At 38.8% G+C, this 23275-nt stretch overlaps 1 protein-coding gene across 1 annotated transcript; it reads left to right on the top strand.

Moving 5' to 3' along the window:
* Positions 1–3700: 3700 nt before the first annotated feature.
* Positions 3701–4280, top strand: LOC135698434 (glycerol-3-phosphate dehydrogenase [NAD(+)], cytoplasmic-like). Its single transcript, XM_065218413.1, has one exon. It carries the CDS (start codon positions 3705–3707, stop codon positions 4278–4280), a length of 576 nt encoding a protein of 191 aa, XP_065074485.1. The 5' UTR covers positions 3701–3704.
* The last annotated feature ends 18995 nt before the right edge of the window (positions 4281–23275 follow it).

Genomic DNA, 23275 nt, shown 5'->3' on the forward strand with positions numbered 1-23275 from the left:
ATCAGTATGTCGCTTAGTTCGAGATCATTGTTACAATTTGTTACCCCTAACCTCGAGATAGCCGCAAGTAATCGGCCCCCGCTTAACTAACAATAGTTTGGTGTAGTGGTAAGCGTGACTGCTTTCTCGCCCCAATGGGTATGGGTTCAATCCCAACCGAGGTCGGTGGGATTTTTCCGAGGCATAACATCTCTGATCAAGCCTTCCTTCGAAAGCGAAGTTGGTCCCCGGTTCATGAGTTGATGGGTCGATAGATACGGTCCAAGTATGGGAGCTGCCCCTCTGGCGTCGGTAGCATTGGTGCTCAGCATGGAAAACAAGATCGACTTGTTTTCCGTCGATCTTGTTTTCCGTGCTGAGCACCAATGTTCAATCAAGGAATAAAAATGAATATCGGCTCCGCAAAGCCATAGCAAATGAGCCTGGAAAAAATGCATTATAAAAAAAAAAAAACGATGGTGATATTCCAGGGCTGCCGTGCTCTGGGTGGTCTGGGCGAAACTGAGCACACACTGATTATAATTTCTCAAGCTATTACAACAGTATGTGATGATTATCCAAAGGCTACCTAGTTATTTAATAGTGTTGGCATACTCGAACATTTGACCAAAAGACATGTGGTCAAACAGCTGGGCACCATTCGTACGAATACCTTACATGGGAAACCCATGCATTGGAGTAGGGCCTTGCTTCTGATGAAGACTTTGTTCACCATGCAGATGTTTCCTCACGTCGAAGTATTTTCACCTATTATCAAACATCTAACAAAGCGAAACGTCAAATCTTTTGCTTTTTTTGTGAATCAAATACAGATATTACCGCCACTGTTGTGGCCAAAAATTAGCACATCAAAGAACTTATAAAAGCCCATTTTTGTGCAACACGTATTGTTAATATTTGCTCAGAACCAGTGCAAATTATACACCAGGCACAAGCCACCCAACTTCCGTGCATGACTTCAAAGGAAAAGCAGTCGAATGATGTAGCAAAATCCACCATTCTCTAACGACAAATCATTCCTTTCTCATTTAAATTTTCCTTTTATTTTCTACCTCAATCAAAAACGGCCGATGTAGGTATAAGACAACTTCAGCGGAACGGAGATTTGCATTTCTAAGGAAGTTACTGCTTGTGCCACGAACGAATGAAGTAAAAAATCGTATTGTCATGTGTGAGAAAGTAATTTCACTCTTTCCTTTCTCTTCCCTGGTCGAGGGGCATAGAAGAAGCGAAAGAGAGTTTAATCAACTTCCGCATGTCACGTGTGAAACTTCAAGAATACCCAACCATGCAATTCAGGAATAGGGGGCAAGCGTGAGAAAACCCGAATGGAAGAAGGGTTCATCACGGTTGGAGCGAGAGGATTCTTTGATTTGGAAGAAAGGTCGTATAAAAGGGGTAGCTTGATGAGGACGACGGTGGAATCGAACGAAAAGGTTAAAAGAGATGTTGGTGGATGACACAACAAAGAATGAAGCAGACTTTTTTCTATGCGAGGAAGGAGTGAAAAGTGCCTGCGTGTAATCTTTATGCTAATCAGGCAACTAGCGGAGAGGTATATCGATTCCAAATTTGTCATCTCATTTGGAAACAATTAGGAGTGAATGACATGTGTTCTCACGATCGAAGGACGAAGACGTGAGATGGATTCTGTTTTTCATAAAGAAAAAAAATCAACGGCGCTCCCTCTACCCAACATCCCTGGAGGGAGCTCACCGATATTAAAAGATCCGAAATTCAAATTAAATTATGAAAGATTCATCTAAATTGAAATTCCTTCCACCGACGATGACGAGTGTAGATAAGCGCCCCATCAGGACCAAAGGACACAGGAGTCCTACATAGGTACCTACCCCTGCTGGTCCCCTGCTTTCAAGTTTCAATCACACAAATACGCAGAAACGAAAGATAATAACAAGAAAACGTTCGTCTTCTGGCTGCTGCTGCAGATGCTGACGAAAATCGCCAACTCTCCTTCCTGGGCCAATCCGGTATGTAACGACGATGGTTGCGGTGACGATAAAGTGCTTCTTAGCGGGGCCGCCTGAGGAATGTACCTAAGCTGCCACCACCGCCCTCGGACGCAATGGAGCAAAATCCCGAGTAGATAGGCCACGGTTTCTATAACAATAAATATGCGTCGTCAACAAATTCCTTTCTTATTCCAATCTTCTTCTATTTTTTCCCTTCTCTCGAATCTGAGGTCCACTCCTGTAGATGTACGTCGCACCGGGATTTTCGGATGCCCAGAAAAAAAAATGATAAAAGTATGCCTCCCTCGCAGGAGTAACAACGCGAATCGAAAGCACGTCAAGATTAATGAAAAACATGCCGGCTGTCGTCGTTTTTTTTTCCTCGCTGCATCGTGGATAAAAAGAACCTTCAAAAGGTCTCTTCCAACTGAGGGATTATTGCGGGGAATTAGAATTTTACTTTACCAATAAGTTGCTGTTGTTGAAACATGCAAATTTGGTGTTGGGAAGATCTGCGGAATATTGAGATGGGTTTCGGATGTAGGATTCATCGATCTTTATTTTTGATTGTTAATATATTCTGTGGAATGAACATTTTACGATTCGCAAACGATGAAAGCATTTACGACAAATTGATCATACTTCTTGCAGTGTGTAGGATCTCCAGGTTCATAATAAGAAAGCATTTTTTTTAATGTGCTCTCTTTTAGTAAAACAACACCAATAACAATTAACAGCTTTTAATCCAATTCATTAAATGTTGAAGTTTAACACTTACTTTATTTTAGTTAGTCCAATATCTCAAAATATTTAATGTTTTTTTGGTTCCGTATTCCATGTCCAAGCTCAAGATATTGAAAAATTTCGAAGTTAAATTTAAGCAAAAATATAAAGTCCCATTATCTTCATAACAATTGTACGAACTTTACAGAAGGAAGTTCTGAGGAATTAAAGGAAATATTGAGAATTTCAGTGAAGCTTCATAAACAACACACAAGATAACATCCTCAAAATATGGGGAACCTACTGAAAAGCTCAAAGAACCTCATAATGGTTCTTTCAGTTTCCAAACAAGGAATGTTCAAATCAGATCCATTGTTCAGAAAATTCCAAAGCAGGAATTTTTAAAAGGTTCCAAGATTTTCAGAGAACTTCACCAGTGTCAAGAGAACTTAAGAAGCAAAGAGAGCTTGAGGAACGCTATGGAAACTCACAAAAGCTAGATCTTCAGATCTTTGGACAAGTTCAGCGATCTTAAGGGTAGTTCCCAAAACTTAAGTCCAGACTTTTGGAGCAGTTTAACGATCTATTAGCGCAAGTTCAGAAAAATCAGAATAGAAACAGCAGTTCTTTGGAATCGCTCGTGCGCTTCGGAAGTTTAGTTCCTTGTTCCAGAGAGGAAACTCATCAGAGATCTTGTGCTCTTGTGGTGCAGTTCAAGTTGCACATTATCATATACCCGTTCGGTCCGTGCCATATTTAAAGATAGAAGCCTTGTTGTTTTCGGTCGCGCGCCACACGACGACGTTAGCAAAGTTATACGGAACGGATTGCCTTTTATTTTTGTATCCGTGAATTTTCAAGAGTGATTGTCGTGCAGTTTCATTTCGGAGTTTGCCAGCGGAAGTAGCGTCCCTGTATTCTTTTGTTGTCTCCCTTGATTCTTCATTGTCGTTATCATGGCCGGATCCGGAAACAGGGGCTCGGCCATCGCCAAGACCGTCGGCTTCAATGCCAAACGTTTTCCGAACTTCGACGACCGGGTCACCATGTAGGTATGTGTTTGAGGAAATGATCGACAGCAAGAAGCTAACGGAAATCATCAACACCACACACGAGAACGTCAAGTACCTGCCTGAACACAAACTGCCAGAGAATGTCATCGCCGTTCCGGATTTCGTGGAGGCCGCCAAGGATGCCGACATCCTGATCTTTGTCGTGCCCCATCAGTTCATCCAAGGTCTGGGCACTCAGCTGCTCGGCAAAATCAAACCGACGGCCGTTGGTCTATCGTGGATCAAGGGCTCCGACGTTGCCGAGGGCGGTGACATGGAGCTGATCTCGCATATCATCACCAAGCACCTGAAGATTCCCTGCTCGGTGCTGATGGGTGCCAATCTGGCCGGTGAGGTAGCTGAAAAGAAGTGCTACGAAACCACCATCGGCTGCCGGGATATGAAGATGGCTCAAACGCTGCGGGATCTGTTCCAGAAGGCAACACACAGCAGCGAGAGGCCCAACAGACAATTTGAGTTGATCAAAAGTCGAATAAGCAATTTTTTAGCTGAAGAAGCTTATTTTGCCTGAATAAGCTCTTATTCAGCATGCAATGTTTGTTGGGGGGTTAGTACCGCTGCAAAACACTCGAACGATACTAAAGGGAGGAAAATCATAGTCTTAAGTAAAAATGGAGAATGGTCGGCAAAAGGCATTCGAGAGGCCATAGTCACAATTGGCGACCGACGTAAAATCGGGAAAGGTATTCGGAGGATCGCTTAAAGTATGAAAATCTAAGGATTTTCCAACGGGAGGTGGTAGGGATCCGTGCTTAGCACGAATGTCAAAAACCGCACACTCGATACGAGACCAATGAAAAGTGTAAATTTACAAGGGATTTCTGAAATCAAAAGAGGTCCTGAACAAGAGGACACAAACCAAAATCAGTTCAAACGATTTTAACTTGTTCGTGATCGTCCAAATTTATATTTTAAAAATCATAATCACCCTACCCGGACTATACTTACCGTAGATACTCACCTGTGATATAAATGTAGTAATAATTAAGTCAAATGCAGCTCACTTATACTTACCATTCACAAAATGTTTGACATTGACTAGATTTTTCTTTTTCATGAACTATTTCGTACTTTTGCCCAGACCAGAAGGGTCGTGCGGCGCTTGAAAAGATAATGAAGCCACTTTATTTTATTTTTAGGCAGCTTACAATCATTTTCCCTGGTACATAAAGGTGGAATGCTGAGGCAAGTAACCGGGAATAGGCTGCACAGGTTGGCGAGGAGTCATCTAGTTATGTCCTCGGAATCTCGGTACATATATCCTGCCCAAATACCACCGTTTTCGTCAGATCCACTAGCCTAAGGATCGATTGTCCTAAAATGGAAATAAGGAGATAATCGTTTGTCATTTGCAAAGTTGTTTTAAAATTTTCAAGAGGAAATTTACTTGTGCTTTCAATTGGTTAAGGAGTTTAACACTCCATTAAAATCAATTATGGATCACCCGATCATAATTGATTGTTCCTGTTGATGGAATAGGGGGATTTTCGTACCAGCAGCAAAAGTAAAAGATCGAGGAACTGCATGTATTGCCCTCTTTCTTTGCACTAGTTACGGTAAGACTGGCAGAAATTCACCCCACTTGTCAACTTATGTTGACCTTTTTATGCTTTGATCAATTTCAACGATCGACAATATTTTTATTCACTGAATTGTGCGCACTTTACTCACCTGCAGTGCATCTTGTGGATACAAAATGGCTAGCACGCTAATCCCGGGATTTCATGGGTTTTCTGCAGGAAGATCTTCCCCAGGAAGATTTTGGCACTGGCATCAAAACAACCCACCCACTGGAGCTCCAATCAACTTCTATACACACATACACCTACAAGAAAATAGGAAGCATAAATGTCGATATGCTAAGTCGATATCTTTATTTACTTACCTAATTTCGATTGAAATTTGGCCAATTTCAACAAAATAAAACACACAACACAACATAACTAACGAAACATAAACATTGCTCATGGCGATATGCTTTGACAGATGTTTATTTACACATTGATGCCGTATGACAACCTGTCATCGGTGACTGATCGCTTGGTCGACTAATCGATCAAATGACAGTTCACCCGCCGGTACACGGCGAATGAGAACGACTCAAATTTGAGTTTAGTTCACTCATAATCGCTAAAAGTGCAGGAACTCAGCGATGAGTTAATTTGCCACATGTTTTCCCAGGTTTTTCTAGGGAAAAATTCCCGAATTTGAGAAAAGTAAAGATTGGATTCACTCAGTTTATTGGTACAACTCCGAGACTGAATAAAATTTTCGTCAATTTCCTCATTTTCCGGCAGATTTTTTAGGTTTTCCACAAGAAACCATGAGATAAATTTAACTCATCGCTGCGTTCCTGCACTTTTGGCGATTATGAGTGAACTAAACTCAAATTTGGGTCGTTCTCATTCGCCGTGTAGATCCCGCCTGCACAAGGGGGACTACCAATGCAAAAGATCGAAAGTGATCTAAATGAAAATTATGTAAATATTACAAATAGGGTTGTAAAATTGTTTTGCTGCAGCATTGTAAAAATGTTTATATGAATGTTTATCCATGATTCGGGATGATTTTTGTAATTTATTAGTGTTAAATAAATGAGTAGTGCACGTTTTATCATTATTTTAAAATTTGGTTTTAATTTATTATTTTAATTTGTATGTACATTAAATAGTATGATTATGATTTCGCGCGTATGTAAAGTAGATTGTCAATCATATGTTCTGATGGTTTGTGATGTGGTTGCAGTTTCATGATACCGTTTGAGCCGAAGATGGTTTTGATAAAAAAAAATGCAAAATCACTTCGTGCTTTTTCATTTTTCATCGGGGTAGTGGATAGTCTAACCAGTTGGTTACAATCCGTGGATTTTCGTTTGTATGAGCTGTTGTTGTTTGGAAAATTCACGTATTTTAAATATCAAAGACAGAAGGCAACACACAGCATCGAGAGGGTTAGTACCGCTGCAAAAACACTCAAACGATACTAAAGGGAGGAAAATCGTAGTCTTAAGCTAAAAATGGAGAATGGTCGGCAAAAGGCATACGAGTGGCCATATTCTAAAAGAAAATACCTTCTAATTAGCAGATGTAATCAGGCGTCTGTGTAGACCGGTATCGTAAAGTGCAGTGCCATTAAGTGTACCCCCTCCCCTTGTGGGGTTTCTGGGATGTTAGACTGCCTCCGTTCAGGCAATTTACTTTTTACTATCCTGACGGAAAATTTCCCAGAATTATAACAATTCTCAGGACCTCGTACCGTAATTAAAACGGTTTTACACGGCTCGGCTCGGAAGTCAAGATGGCTTCCGAGCCTAATAGTAAATGATCCTCGATCGTCCGTCAGGGACGATTCCCTCAGGCCGGTGGCCATAATTACCAAAGAGGGTCCCGTCTCGGCTCGACCAAGGTGGCCATGCCACGGTCAACCGATGCCGTCAACGGCGTATTTGGCTGATGAAAGCCACCAGATCTGCCATTCTCCCAAAGCTGCAACAACACTGTCTGCAGCCCGCGCCGCAAGTTTCCGGCCACCCGGTAGTACAGGAGCAGCCGTGTGGGCCAACGCCAGCGTCGTGACACAGTAGGAGATCCCGCTGTAGCAGTGAGTACTAAATTTTAAAACCTCGCATACACGCCACATATATATGAAAACCCACACCCACATGCCACAGAAAAGGGCAAATAAATGTTTTAGAAAAGGTGAATATTCCTGTTTTTTCATACTTTGTCCGCGTAGCCCCTCCGAATACCCAGTAGCATGGCGGCCCTGCGACACAGTTCAGGGGTCTCATGCTACTGAGCTAGTTACCCGGAAGTGTCTGGTCATGCCATAGTCACAATTCTTCGACGATTTTATAGTAAGACAACAATAGACCAAGGTTCAATGGCAAACTAATACCCACTTTTCAATTAGAGAATCCAAAAGCTGCCTTTAAACTGTGTACAGTTGCGAAAAACCCATCCTCAGAATTCCTTGAGGTTCTTTTCGAAATTTTTAGAATTCTATGAGCTCTTTTCAAATTCTTCTCAGAAGTCCTCTGTTATTATTTTTAGAACTCTTCTTGACTATTTTTCAGAACACCTTGGAACAGAAATTTCCTTAGAGTTTCAGAAGAATTTCCTCAAAAACTGAGGAATTTTTTTTTTTGAAGTTCTTCTCAGAAGTCCTCTGGAATTATTGTTAGAGCTCTTCTTAACTTTTACTTAGAGCACCTTGGAACAGAAATTCCCTTAGAATTTCAGATGAATTTCCTCAAAAAAAATATTCTCGGAATGAACCAGAAATTATCGGTACTCCCTTGAAATTTTCCTCAAAATCCCTTTGTAATTTCACTCAAAATTCAATTTTCTCGGTATTCTATTCGAAATTATCTTGGAACTATCTGCAGGATTCACTAGAAATTATACGCAGAATATTCTTGGAGTACTCCCCAGAAATCTTTTGGAAATGTAATCAGAATTCAATATCCTTAACGATCTTCTCGGATTTTGTTTACAACGATTGAAATTCTTCTCAGAAGTCCACTGGAATTATATTTAGAACTCTTTTTGATTTTTCTCAGAACACCGTGAAACTAAATAAGCTAGAAATTACCCTCGGAATTCGCTGGAAATTTTGCTTAAAATCCCTTTTGAATTTCTCTCAAAATTTGATTTTCTCGGTATTCTTTTCGAAATTATCTTGGAACTATCTGCAATTTTTTTTTTTTTTTTTAATGCTTTATTATAGAGATTTTTAGCCATAGGCTAGTTCATCTCTTCTATCTGCAAAATGCATTAGAAATTATCCGCAGATTTTTTTTTTAATTCTCCCCAGAAATATTTTGGAACTGTCATAAGAACTGAATATCCTGGAGGTTCTTCTCAGAATATTTAAGAAATCATTAAATGGTCTTAAGCAGATGCTGGAACGAGAAGTTGAACTGTCGGCTGCTGAAGAACAACTTCGTCCGTTCCTAACACGACTACTGTTTGAACACTAGGGTGAGCCGAGACGAAATATTTTACGTGATTGTGTACGTTGATGATCTACTGCTGATGGGAGACAACATTGGTATGATAGATACACTGAAGAAAAAAATGTCGCTGAAATTTGAGATATCAGATTGCGGAGAAGTTAGACATTTCCTTGGCATTCGAATTGACTATGATCGAGAAAAAGGATTTATTACACTTTCGATGGAGGCGGTCTTCCACAAACTTCTGACGGAATTAGGAATGGAAAAGTGCAACCCTGTGAAAATTCCTTGCGTTTCCCGAATCGAGCTATAGTACTGATCAACCCAACTACGAGATGCCTTGCAGTATGATGTACCTTATGGTATGCGTTAGACCTGACATATGCTATGCTGCTGGACATATGGGAAGCTCTGAAGAAGATTGTTGGATACTTGAAGGGGACCAAGTCATCGAGATTGTTGCTTCGCCGCGAGGATGACCCATCAGTGTAGATCGGATATACTGATGCAGATTGGGTATCTGAAGCCCATCGCCCCTTTTCAAGGTCTGCGGCTGAACCGCCAGTTGGGCAAGCAGAAAATAACAAACTGTGGCAATGTCATCAGGCAAGTCGCTAATAGGATTTGCTGATTAAGAGGAGGTGTTGAAGATCGAAGTAATTAGGAGCTGTTTGTTTGAAGACATCAACAAGTGCAAACTTTGTTCTTTCGTTATCAAACTCTCATCGTTCAGATTCAAAATATAGTTCTTCCTTAATTCAAACCAGTGTTATAAATTCAAGAAAGTGTTTATGAGATACTAATTGAATAAGTGTAAAATATCAAACATTTATTTGGTGTGCCATCAGAACGACTATTTTCCTTCTCTTAGGTCACTTTCTAGTCGCTTGTTTACAGTCAGTATTTGGTCGCTTATTTCTTCAAAATAGTAACACTAAAATTACTATCTTTAATAACTAAAATGCAAAGTCAACTGATTTAAATTGAACATTGTTGATCGAAATGAAACTTAATCCCAATTTGAGCCATGCTGCTTATATTATAATTATATTTCATGACCTGATAAAGAATCAAGCGCGTTGCATCGCCGCATACGCCGCCGCCGCCGCCGCTGATGAAATTAAGCCGGTGCGCCGCCGCAGTTAAATGGTTCACGCCACCGAATAAATGTATGTCACGCCGATGAAAAATCCGTTACATCTTTTCGGTAAATTACATCTTAGAACTTGCGAGGATGCTCGTTCGTGGTAACTCAAAATTGAGTGAACACTCAATTAATCATATCTTCCGGCCATTTTCCACAGAGATGGCGCTGTTCCACTAGTAGGAAGTGATAAAAATCCCTATATAGAAATTGAGAAAAGTGAGAATAATTCGCTTTCGGTGCATATTCTGGTCCAAAAAAGTGAACGACAGCCTAAATAAATTAGTCAGAGACTTGGTCGTACAGTTTTTTCCCTGAAATTATTGTTAAACAAGCTACAAATAAATAAAATAGGGAGCCGACATTTGAGGGAAAAAATTTGCTCTCACTAGTGCAATTTCTCAACATGCCATGTATTTTGATGATCGATTTGTGATTTCCCTTTCACAGATTACAAAATAGAGTACCTGACACTACAAAACATGTCTGGTATCTCTAAATATGCATTTAGATTATCACTCGAAGTTCCTCCTTTTTTACATATTCTGAACAAAGGATATTTTTTGCCACACCCCGTTCATAAAAATCGACGGGAAATTCTGTGAGGGATGAGCTATTTTGTGTGGAGAATGTGTAAAAAGGAAGGACTTCTATCTAAATGCATATAAAGAGGTTCCAGACATGTTTTGCACTGAAGTGTCCTCTGTGAACAATTAACGGAAAACAGATTGTGCGTAGTTTCCTATAGATGTCATCGCAAACAACAGCAGTGACATCTGATGGAACATGCAGGCAGAAGCTTGACAAAATGATTAATTGAGTAACATAGCCTGAACTGAATTTAGAGTAAAACGGCTAGGTATTTGTTGATCCAATTTATACTGGACGGAACTGGTAAAAAGGATAAGAATTGGGAAAGGTGTGTGCTTGCATGATTTACCTATTTTAGAATAAACTAAAATCCACATCAGAACCTCATTTCAGCATCGCAGCACACACCTTATATTGATCACTAATCTTCATATAGTTTCAGCATTATCGACATTAAAATCAAAAGGTGAGTTGTAAAGTAGTATTACCATGCATAGATATAAGTTAATGTACCAGAACCTATACGGACATGAGCCAACCCAGGGAAGGACCCGGATACGACCACCCATGTGTGTCTAGAGTATCGCACGAGCTGACGAGATCAAAAGGTTGTAACATTTTGCCATAGGGCTCTACTCCCTGAAATTTAAGCAAGCACTTAACATACTTTTCAAAATAAATTCCGCTTGCACGGCCAATGAAATCGGCTCAAAATTGAGTAAGAGTTACTCATATTTAAGTTCAGGTTAATCAAATTCGCGAAAACGTAGTTCACTCATGGAATAAGTAAATTTCCGAGGAAATCTTTTCGAATATGAGGAAAACTGATTGTGGTTTTAATCTGTCTACTAGTACACTTCTAAACTATGCATAATTTTCTTAAATTTTATCCATATTCGAGAAGTTTTTCCCGGGAAAGTGTTGGAAAATTTACTCATACTATGATTAATAATATGATACTTTTTTCATCAACAGAATTCCGTTAAAAGATGTATGAAGCTTTTGTAGGTTTTGATATTAACCACATCTTTTGTTAGTTACTCAAATCTGTACTTCTTATGCATGGTGAACTAGAGCGGACAAAACTTGTTATAATTTTTCACTGAACGTAATTTACATTCACAGAAAAAAAAGAAATGTTCGCTCTGGTTCATCATGCATAAGACAAACAGATTTGAGTTATTGACAAAACTTGTAGCTAATTACAAAACCAACAAAATCTTAATATGTCGTTTCATGGAATTCTGTTGATAAAATAAAGTTATAGGCCAATGAATGTAAATGAATGCACGAAACGAATGTAAATGATTTGCCATGCCTGACCAGAGATCTTGTGTCCCTTGTCATCAGACTACACGATACCATATTTCCTCGCTTTTGCATCCACTCATCGATTCGACTGTGCGTGTATAATTTAATGAGCTAATCATCCTCTTGTACTTCTGCAGTGAAAAAAAAAATAATAATAAAAACCAACTCCTGCCATGTACCTCTAGAAAAATTCCAGCTGAATCGAATCCCCAAAGGGGGAACCGACTGATTGTTGTTAGGGCTGCAGCTCTGATTCTTCGAAATTCTTTGGCATTTTTGTGAAAAAGCAATCTTTACAGTTTGCAACCCAGACGCTGATGCAGCAGCAGGAAATCAAGGGAAAATCACTTTTGCACCGTCGAGACTCACAATCAAATGCTTTGATGGTGATGCGGAAAGAATTTGCCATCAAACGAGCAACCAACGGATTGGAAATTCCCGAGATTTTTTTCTCTCGCCCCATCCGCATTCGCGATGATGTATCAAAAATTAACTTTCATAAAAAAAGACCCTTGATCGTAGCTACGAATCAATGCGATTATCAGTTGGAAAACTAAATTCAATTGGATGACAAACTTGATGTTGATTTTTTGCACTGGCACTATTCACTCCCTTTTAGTTTTAACTATAGGCATCGTTACACGTTCTACGAAATCGATCACAACTCCGAAAAAAAGATGGCTGAATCGACGTCACTCAAAGGCAATCTGTTTTTTTTTTTGGTAAAATGGATGCACAAAAAAAAAGGGAATGACGAAACGAAAAAAAAATGATGATGGGTGAAAGTCACCCTCATGATTATAATTTTGACTGGGTGGAAGATTTTTTTATTCGTGGCATTTCAACCCCTCGACTAGCGTCTCAGCGTTTTTATTTGCTTGATTTCTTCGAATCGAATTTCGGTTCTGCTTGTCGTTGGAGGGTAGATATGTATTTTTATTTCCCTATGTAAGTTCGTGGGAAAAGAAAGACTATTATACTGTTGGGTGGCGGGTGGAATGACGGACATCTTTTCTATTTTGTTTTTTGAGTGAAGGTAAGACCTATTGATTTTTAAAGCTTTGGAATAAAATTTAGATTTTATATTGAGCTGATCATTAGATTCTAGCGAGCAAAACTTTAATGCAGATGGTACTTTATGAAAAAGAATAAACAAACCAAACTTCGTTCGACAATAAAATCCATCGATTAATAATGCTTCAGGTTTGGGCCTTTCTTCTTATTGGATATGATTAGAAAGACAAAGCCATAAGCACCAACTCAAGTCATGACTGATTTACCTCTTCCTCCGATTTCAAAGTAGAGGAGAGAGTAACTGTTTTGAACTGGAGGAGAAGACCAGATGCCAACATGTTAAACGCCATCAGGCCAATTGCTATTAGGCCGAAGGTGTATTAAGGTCTTCTAAATAATTTAACCAAAATTTAACTTTCCAGTTCAGGTTTGAAGCCAGTTTATTTAAAAATTTAAAACATGCGGATCTATTTGCTTTTTGCGGAAGACAGTTTTACTGCTCAGTGCTAAATATTACCTGCAAATGTTCTACCTTTTTCGATTCTTATTCCTCTTCGGTCGTTGTTTGGACCCTACCCAAGGTAATCCTGCTTGGATATCGATTTTGAAAAATCTTCTTCGATCCTCCGGATTCTTATAGTAATCTACTTGGCAGTCGATTTGGATAAACTTTTTTTTTCTGTTGCCATGCCTAAGCGCAAAAGAATCTCTTGATCCCCCTTCTGATGAAATGTATTTGAGCAATCAATTTGATCTGCTCATCAAGAGAATGATGCTAAGAATGCCAAGAAGGAAAAGGTCCCTCCTATTGTGATAACCACTTCCGATTTCCATGCTCTTCGCACGGAACATTTGAACTTCGTTAAATTTAAGTTTTCACTTCAAATCGGCCGTCAGGGTGAATGCCATGTATTGGCTGAAACCTTGGACGGATTCAAACGTCTTCTCAAGTTACTGAGTAGCAACACATTTTTTCTCTAACGATACCAAAACTGAACATCCGTTCAAGGTTGTCTTGAAACGCCTGTGCTCAGTAGTTAACCCCTGATTCAGATCAAAGATGAATTGACGAAATTTCTTGGAGTTGAGCCTGTCCAAGTAATCAAAATGAAAATGAAATCGAATGATTTTGGAACATATAAAAGTGACTGAAGTTCAGGCTTTTAAAAGTGACTGAAGTCCAAGTTTTTTAACATTCAAAAGAAGCATTAAAAAATCTGAAACCTGGAAAATTTCCAATATTTTGGGACATTCTGAAATGTTTTTCAATGTTTTAAGACTTCTTCTAGGTATTACTGTGGAGTATTTAAGATCTTCTTAAGGATTTCGATTGGATACTCACGTAGACTTCTCCTAGATCTGCTTGTGGACTTCTTCCTGAACGTTACTACAAACTTCCTCCAAATTTTCCTGTAGACACCCTCCAGATCTTTCTGTGGTTTTCTCCCAATTCTACATGTGAACTTCTTTAAGACCTTCATGTGAACTTACTCCAGATCTTCCTGTGTTTTGTTAGTGTATTAGAATGCTTTGTTGATTAGTCATTCAGCTCTTGATCGTTGGGAATGCTTGTGAATATTTGAGGTAAACAAAACGGTGAACAAAGAGGTGAAAACTTAAGTTTTTTCAGATTTATATCACTGTGAAGCAACTGAGAAGTGTTGAGGAAATTCATATCTATAACTGTAACCAGTTCGTTTAAGTTGCTAATCTGGTTAAGATGCCATACTTAATTATCCTCCAGATCTCCTTTTGTACTTATTCTAATTATTCTTTTGGACTTCTTCATGGTCTTCATGCAGATTTCTTCTAGATCTTCCTATCGATTCCTTCAGATCTTCCTGTGAGCTTCTTCCTATAAATCTTCCTGTGGACTTTCTCAAAATTATGCTGATCTTATTGTGGACTTCTCCAAATTTTCAAATTGATTTTTTAAGATCTTTTTCCAAAGTCCACTCTCGCTCTTGCAATGGACTTCCTACTGATCTTCCTGTAAGTTTCTTTCAGATCTTCTAGTGGATTTCTTCATGTTTTTTTTCTTTATTACCGTGATGTTCAGTCGTAGGCTAGTTCATCACGTTATACAGCAGATGGTCAGTCTAGATCCTGCCTAAAAAATAGGTTTCAATTTGACATGAACGTGACGTATAACCGGCTCTGATTACCCAACAAATGAGACATACAGCATTTTAAAAACTTAATGTAAGGTGAGGATTAGATCGGGGCTGTGGTGAGGACTGGGTGCTCGAACAGAGAAACCCCGACGGCAGAAAAAAAAATAGAAACGTGAGGAACACACGATCAGTGCAGCCACCGACGGGGGGCTAGATTTGGTCATACAAGTGGGCTTCTTTCAGAAAGGCTATTAGCGCAGCCAACGTCGAGGGGTCGTAACCAAGCAGATTACTGACGTTCTCCGGGAGTCCATGTTGTTCGCGTAGCTTCTGGAACTCCGGGAAGACACACAGCACGTGTTCCACCGAGGCAATCCTCTCATGGCCGGTCCAGAGTCTTGAGATGATCCGCTGGTCCTTGTACTTTTGGCTGTCCGGCCAGGAGAGTACGGTTCCCTTGATCTTCCTCAGGAAAGTGGTCCGCGACTGCAACCATTCCTGCTGTCAGGAGGGGTACGTTCTTGGAGTAGCGGGGACGGGATGCGCCAGATCCCGCCAGTCTGTCCGCAGCCTCGTTTCCGGGAACACCGCAGTGTCCGGGGATCCACGTGTAATGACTTGTATCCAGGGGTGGCTCAGGGCTTCGGCTTCCAGCGCTTGGATGACGCTGTGTGAGTCAGTTGATACGAGGATCGGTTGATCTGCCGGAGTGATGGCTGCGTCTAGAATAGCGGCGGCTTCAGCGGAAAAGACTGAACACTCCTCCGGTAGACTTTGACTCGTTGTAGTGTTCGGTCCTGCCACTCCGAGTCCAACTCCAGCCCGTGACCGCGATCCGTCCGTAAAACGGTGAACGTGCCCCCGGATAAACCGACCCGAGAAGCTCTGCAACAGAACGTCTCAAATCTACAGAGTTATCTCCGGCTTCATGAGTACTTTCTTCCGATTCATGTTTTGTGTGGACTTCCTCAAGTTGCGAATTTCCACCCGATTTTCCTGTGGATTGCTTCCATATTTTCCTATGTGCATTGTTCAAATCTCCCTGTGGGCTACTTCCAAAAAGTCTTACAGACTTTCTCCAGTTTTTCATTTGTACTTCCTCCTGATCTTCTTGCGTGGCTCTTCCAAATTGACCTGTAGACTTACTACAGACCTTGTTGTGGATGTCTTGCAGATCTTCTTGTGATTTAATCCACATCTTCGTGAGGAATTCTTCCAAATCCTACTGTGGACTTCCTCCAGATCATTTTGTGACCTTCTTCTAGACTATCCTGTGGGTTTCTTTCAGATCTTCATTTGTGGATTTCTTCTAGATTTTCCTGTGCATTTCATGTGGAATTCGTCCAAATTTTCCTTTGAAGTTCCTCCAGAACTACTATTGAACCTGGACATTTTTTTTTTAATTTTTCAAACTTCCTTTGGGACATTCCTTGAGCTTCTTTAAGCAGTTCTAAAAAAAGACATTTGGCGGTCAGTACAACTTTTCCTTTAAAATTCTTAGAACAACTGTCTTTTAAGAGATCCATGAATCTCATCATGTACTTTCTTTTGAACTTAGATGTTCCTTGAACATACCGCTGGAGGTATCTTGAACTTCCCACAGGAAACTTCTTGAGCTTCCCGTAGGAAAATTCTTGAGATTCTCGTAGGAAGCTCCTTGAACTTCCTCTTGGACATTTCCAGTTGAAAAAACCTTGAACTTTCCGTGGTAAGTTCATTGAACAATTGGCAGAAATTTTCATGATCTTCCATTTGAAAGTTCCTTTAGCTCGCTTTTGGAAGTTGCTTGAATTTCCATTGGAAAGTTGCTTGATCTTAATTTCAGAAGTTCCTTAAACTTCCCTTCGGAAATTCTTTAAACATCCGTTTGGTAGTCTTAAAATTCCTTTCGGAAATTCCTTAAACTTCCTTATGGAAGTTATTTAAACATCCCATCAGTAGCTCTTTACACTTCTCATTTAAGATCCCTAAAATTTTCTTATGAAGTTCCTTAGAACTTCCCTTCAGCAGTTTCTTGAACCTCACTCTATAATTTCATTGAACTTCTCTTCAGAAACTCTTTGAACTTTCTTTTGGAAGTTCCTTAAACTTCGGAAGTTCCTTTGTATGTTAATTAAAGTTTCCTTTGAAAGTTCCTTGAATTTCCCTTCGGAAGATCCTTGAACATATACTACAAAGCTGCTTGAACTTTCACTTGGAAGTTGCTTGAACTTCCCTTCAAAAGTTCCTTAAACTTCCCTTTGGAATATCCTTAAACTTTCCTTTTGAAGTTCTTTAGACCTTCCCTTCAGAAGTCCCTTGAACTTCCCTTCAGATGTTCCTTGTGCTTCCCTCCAGAAGTTCCTTGAACTTCCCATCAAAACTTCCCTAAACTTCCCTTCGTAAATTCTTTAAACATCCCTTTGGTAGTCTTAAAATTCCCTTCGGAAGTTCCTTAAACTTGCTTAAGGAATTTCTATAAACATCCCTTCAGTAGTTCTTTACACTTCTCATTTTAAGATCCCTAAAATTTGAAGGAAAGTTCCTTAGAACTTCCCTTCAGCAGTTTTTGAACCTCCATCTATAATTTCATTAAATTTCCCTTTAGAAATTCTTTGAACTTTCTTTCGAAAGTTCCTTAAACTTCAAAAGTTTCTTTGACGTGTCTTTGGAAATTCATTAAAGTTTCCTTTGGAAGTTCCTTTAAGTACCCTTTGGATGATCGTTAAACATATATTACAAAATTGCTTGAACTTCCACTTGGAAGTTGCTTGAACTTCCCTTTAAAAGTTTCTTAAATTTCCCTTTGGAATATCCTTAAAAATTCCTTCGTAAGTTCTTTAGACCTTCCCTTCAGAAGTCCCTTGAACTTCCCTTCAGATGATCCTTGAGCTTCCCTTAAGAAGTTCCTTGGACTTTCGATCAAACGTTCCTATAACTTCCCTTCGGAAATTCTTAAAACATCCCTTTAGTAGTCTTAACATTCCCTTCGGAAGTTCCTTAAACTTCCGTAAGGAAGTTTTTTAAACATCTCTTCAGTAGCTCTCTACACTTCTCATTTTAAGATCCCTGAAACTTCCTTCTGAGGTTCCTTAGAACTTCCCTTCAGCAGTTTTTTGAACCTCCTTCTATAATTTCATTGAACTTCCCTACAGAAATTCTTTGAACTTTCTTTCGAAAGTTCCTTAAACTTAGGAAGTTTTATTAAAGTTTCCTTTGTAAGTTCCTTGAAGTTCCCTTCGGAAGATCCTTAAACATATATTACGAAGTTGCTTGAACTTCCACTTGGAAGTTGCTTGAGCTTCCCTTCAAATGTTCCTTAAATTTCCCTTTGTAATTTCCATATTTTTTCTTTCGGAAGCTCCTTAGACCTTCCCTTCAGTAGTCCCTTAAACTTTTTTTCAGATGATCCTTGAGCTTCCCTTCAGAAGTTCCTTGAACTTCCCATCAACAATTTGTTAAACTTCTCTTCAGAAATTCTTTAAACATCCGTTTGGTAGTCTTAAAATTCCCTTCGGAAGTTTATTAAACTTCCCTAAGGAATTTCTGTAAACATCCCTTCAGTAGTTCTTTCCACTTCTCATTTTAAGATCCCTGAAATTTCCTTCCGAAGTTTCTTAGCACTTCCCTTCAGCAGTTTTTTGAACCTCCCTCTATAATTTCATTGAACTTCCTTTCAAAATTATCTTTTTTTTTCGGAAGTTCCTTAAACTTCGGAAGATCCTTTGACGTGTCTTTGGAAATTTATTAAAGTTTCCTTTGGAAGTTCCTTGAATTTCCCTTCGGAAGATCCTTAAACATATATTACAAAGTTGCTTGAACTTCCATTTGGAAGTTGCTTGAACTTCTCTTCAAAAGTTCCTTAAACTTCTCTTTGGAATTTCCATAAACTTTTCTTCGGAAGTCCCTTGAACTTCCCTTCAGATGATCCTTGAGTTTCCCTTCAGAAGTTCCTTGAACTTCTCATCAAAAGTTCCCTAAACTACCCTTCGCATATTCTTTAAACATCCCTTTGATAAACTTAAAATTCCCTTCGGAAGTTCCTTAATCTTCCCTAAGGAATTTCTATAATCATCCCTTCAGTAGTTCTTTACACTTCTCATTTTAAGATCCCTAAAATTTCATTGAACTTTCTTTTGGAAGTTTCTTAAACTTCAGAAGTTCCTTTTACGTGTCTTTGGAAGTTAATTAAAGTTTCTTTTGGAAGTTCCTTTAATTTTCCTTCCGAAGATACTTAAACATATGTTACGAAGTTGTTTTAACTTCTACTTGGAAGTTGCTTGAACTTCCCATCAAAAGTTCTTTAAACTTCTCTTTGAAATTTCCTTAAACTTTCCTTCGGAAGTTCCTTATACCTTCCCATCAGAATTCCCTTAAACTTCTTTTTAGATGATCCTTGAGAATCCCTTCAGAAGTTCCTTGAACTTCCCATCAAAAATCCCTTAAACTTCCCTTCGGAAATTCTTTAAACATCCCTTTGTTAGTCTTAAAATTCCCTTCGGAAGAATTAACTTTTTTCGGAAGTTCCTTAAACTTGGGAAGTTCCTTTGACGTGTCTTTGGAAATTTATTAAAGTTTCCTTTGGAAGTTCCTTGAATTTCCCTTGGGAAGATCCTTAAACATATATTACGAAGTTGCTTGAACTTCTCTTCAAAAGTTCCTTAAACTTCCCTTTGGAATTTCCTTAAACTTTTCTTCGGAAGTTCGTTGGACCTTCCCTTCAGAAGTCCCTTGAACATCCCTTCAGATGATCCTTGAGCTTCCCTTCAAAAGTTCCTTGAACTTCCCATCAAAAATTCCTTAAATTCCCCATCGGAAGTTCCTACAACTTTCTTTAGTATGTTCATAGAACTTCCCATCAAGTTATCGTAGAACTTCCTTTCTAAAGTACTAGTCCCTGAAACAGATATGTAGTGAGGGTTCGCTACGCCCTTGGCGAATCATGGAAACGACACCCCTCTCCTAATTGTTTAAATCAGTTCGAAAAAAAGACAATTTTTTATGTAAGTGACCAGTTCCATCTCCGATTTGCATGAAACTTTGCATAATTATAATTGGGCAATGATTTCACATAATTTGTCTCTACAATTTTTAAATTCAATCAGAAGTGTCGTTTCCGTGCTACAATTTTTTGAAAAAAATCAAGAACGCCATTTTGAAAAAAAAATTTATATCCAAAATGGTAGAATTCTAGCAAAAATGTGAATCGCCCATTACAAACAATTATTCAAAGTTTCATGCAAATCGGAGAAGGATGTTTCAAAAATTATACTTTTCGCTATTTTGCTTGGAACTGCTTAAGTTATGACTTGAGAAGTTAGTGGAAAATAGGTGATTACAAAGTGGGATTAAATGGAAAATACACCTCTTTTGCAATTGTTTTTAAGGTATTATCGGTATTTCTAAATTAAATGTTTAAACTGTGCCCGGGTTGTCCAATTTAGGCCCCACAATCATAAAAACTGTTTGACCCGGCTTTGCCTAAATTATCTCTATGATTTCGTTGAATTTCTTTATTGTTGATATACCTTTTTCGTCGATTTTCCCGTTTAATTTAACTACTTTTGTATCACTTTCACTAATTCACTAATTCACTTTCACTTATTCATTTTCACTAATTCACTTTCACTAATTTACTATCACTAATTCACTTTCACTAATTCACTTTCACTAACTCACTTTCACTAATTCACTTTCACTAATTCACTTTCACTAATTCACACTCACTAATTCACTTTCACTATCACTTTTAACTATAACAGATACGTATAGTTCAAAGTGATAGTGAAAGTGAAAAAAAAAACTTTTGTATCACTTTCACTAATTCACTTTCACTAATTTACTTTCACTAATTCACTTTCACTAATTCACTTTCACTAATTCACTTTCAATAATTCACTTTCACTAATTCACTTTCACTATCACTTTGAACTATAACAGATACGTATTGTTCAAAGTGATAGTGAAAGTGAAAGTGCAACAACAGTAGTAGAATTAAACGGAAAAATCGACGAAAAAGGTAAATCAACAGTAAAGAAATTCAACGAAATCATAAAGATAATTTAGGCATAGCCGGGTCAAATGGCGAATGAAAAAGGTATATAATTATTCTACTATAACGCTCATCAATCACTTTAGTTCACTGCTGAGTTTTTTCAAGCATTACCTTTGAAAGGATTTTTCAATAATACTTTTGGAATTCCAACATAAAATGTTCTTGTGATCTAAAAAATTGTCCTCATTAAACTCTTGCAATTACTCGCAGGATTTTTTCTACATAATTTTCTTTAACTGTCTTGGAAAATTCCTATAAATTCCACTACAAATCATTTTTAAATATCAATAGCATTTTTCTTGAATTTCCAAAGAATTTTGCATAGATGTATAATGGTGCTGTTCTCGAAATTTTCATGTAAACTCCTTAGGAACCATCTCAAGTTCAAAATTAACATTCATTCCTCCCAGATACTTGTTTAATTTCTCCTCAAAACTTTCTGGGTCAAGCCCCTAGAAGTTTTATTTTTGTTATTCTGCTCCCTTTGAATTTTCCTTAAATTCCCTTGAAATATTCAGATTAAGATTCTCCTTGATATCATGTAAAAGTTTCCATCATCAGGATTTCCTTGGAATTCTCCCTTAAACTCTTTAGGAATTTTCCAGATTTGTCTCCGAATAATCTTCACAACTCAGAATATTTGAATCAAAGCTACCTTGGCATTCTCCTCAAAACTACAACTCTACACCGTTCGAAAAATTCATGTAAATTTCTGCGAGATATAGCGCTTTTTATGCCAAGCATAGCTCAAAATAAAACGAAGGGAGATTTTACGTGATAGTTAAAATTCAGAATTTTTTTCTGTGTAGGAATTCTGTCGAACATTTCTTATAATACTTGAAACATAATATTTACTAGATTCTTATACATACAAAAATGATCAATATTCTAAAAAATAGTTTGATAATGAATTAGGTAGGTAGAATGCATCTTTTTTCTATGCCCGCATCTGCAGGTCAATGAAATTGAGTGAGAATGTGTTAACGTGATACTCGCTTTGTTGGAAGCTGAGAAATCCTCTGCACTTCCACTAGAGATCACTGGGATGTAGGATAAAAGAGTCGGGTTTGCAGCAGGGTTTATTTCGGCAAACGATACGTTGAATTAAAGAGCGATGGGATCAAGTTAAGAAAGAAAGAGACTAACGAATCTGGAATGTGAAAGGTCCTGAGGTTAAACTCATCCCGTCCTGCTCAGTTAACAAAAACGATCGCTCTAAGGCCACCGGGCCCCTCATATCACATTACCCACTTGTGAAAGACTGTTTACACTTAATAACAACACCTCAGATGTTGACGTAGATTCTCCAACCCCACCGCGCCCGGGAGCAAATAATTATTTCGAAAGCATCCGTCGTGGTTACCTTGCTCGACATATTTTTCACTCATTAAAATGAACCGACCAAATCTTCAGCCACACCACTATAAACTGACTGTGCTGATAATGATGATGCATTACACGGAACGGCCGTCTGCATCGGATGGTTCCTGAATCCCTGGTTTGGACGTGGAATCATTGAAAGAAAGGCAGGATGAAAAATGTTCTCTCTAATTTAATTTCCCAGCTTTTTTTTGGCCCATAGATCTACGGTGCGTTGACAAGCCAAAGACGAATGATGCAACCTATGTAGGTAAATGAGCGTGGATTGTGAAGGTTTGTGTCATCCACAGAATATTCTTCTACAGATTTGCGAGAGAAAAAAAAACCTTTTCCGTCTTGAAAAGAAAGCAGCTGGTTTTTTTTTCTCCTTCAATGTTGTTTTCATTTGCTTTCGGGGGGCTATCTCTGCTCTGCCACTGACAGGATAATTATTTTGCCCTTGTATTTCTCGAGCAACAATCTAGGAGGGGAAAAAAGTACGTGAACAGATACTCCCACCACCATCCTGGAAGCCCGAAAGAAAATGTATGCAAATTCGTTAATCGCAGGTTCTCTCCACCACTAATCCGACTTTAATTGCTCACGTGCTTCGGCAATTAATCATCGATGCTGCAGGGAACGTGCGCTTCATGTGGCCAAAACTCTAAAGTAGTGTCCGTTCCCAATCGGTGGTAGGTGCCCCAAACATAAAAAGCTGACTTTCATTGAAATCTGATAGCATCGCTCCTGCTTTTTCTTCGATGATGGCAAACAACGGAGCGCGGATAAAAAAAAACAGGAGTCGTAAACTGCGGTGAACGTAAACATAAATTATTATTTTAATATCCATCAGACACGATCAAATATTTCGGGCGTGGGTCGTGACGCAACCGTTATCGTTCTTCTTATTACAGCGTACGGGTGCGGTAGGAAGCTCGAAGGAGATGGTGGGAAAAGGTATTTTTATCCTGTTGGCTTATAA

Source organism: Ochlerotatus camptorhynchus, unplaced genomic scaffold, assembly GCF_037179485.1.
Source record: "Ochlerotatus camptorhynchus isolate MF236.1 unplaced genomic scaffold, CSIRO-AGI_Acam_v1.1 ptg000086l, whole genome shotgun sequence".
NCBI lineage: Eukaryota > Metazoa > Arthropoda > Insecta > Diptera > Culicidae > Ochlerotatus > Ochlerotatus camptorhynchus.

Coding starts and splice junctions, on each gene's coding strand:
- LOC135698434 (XM_065218413.1), top strand. CDS start 3,705: ATGCCAAACGTTTTCCGAACTTCGACGACCGGGTCACCATGTAGGTAT.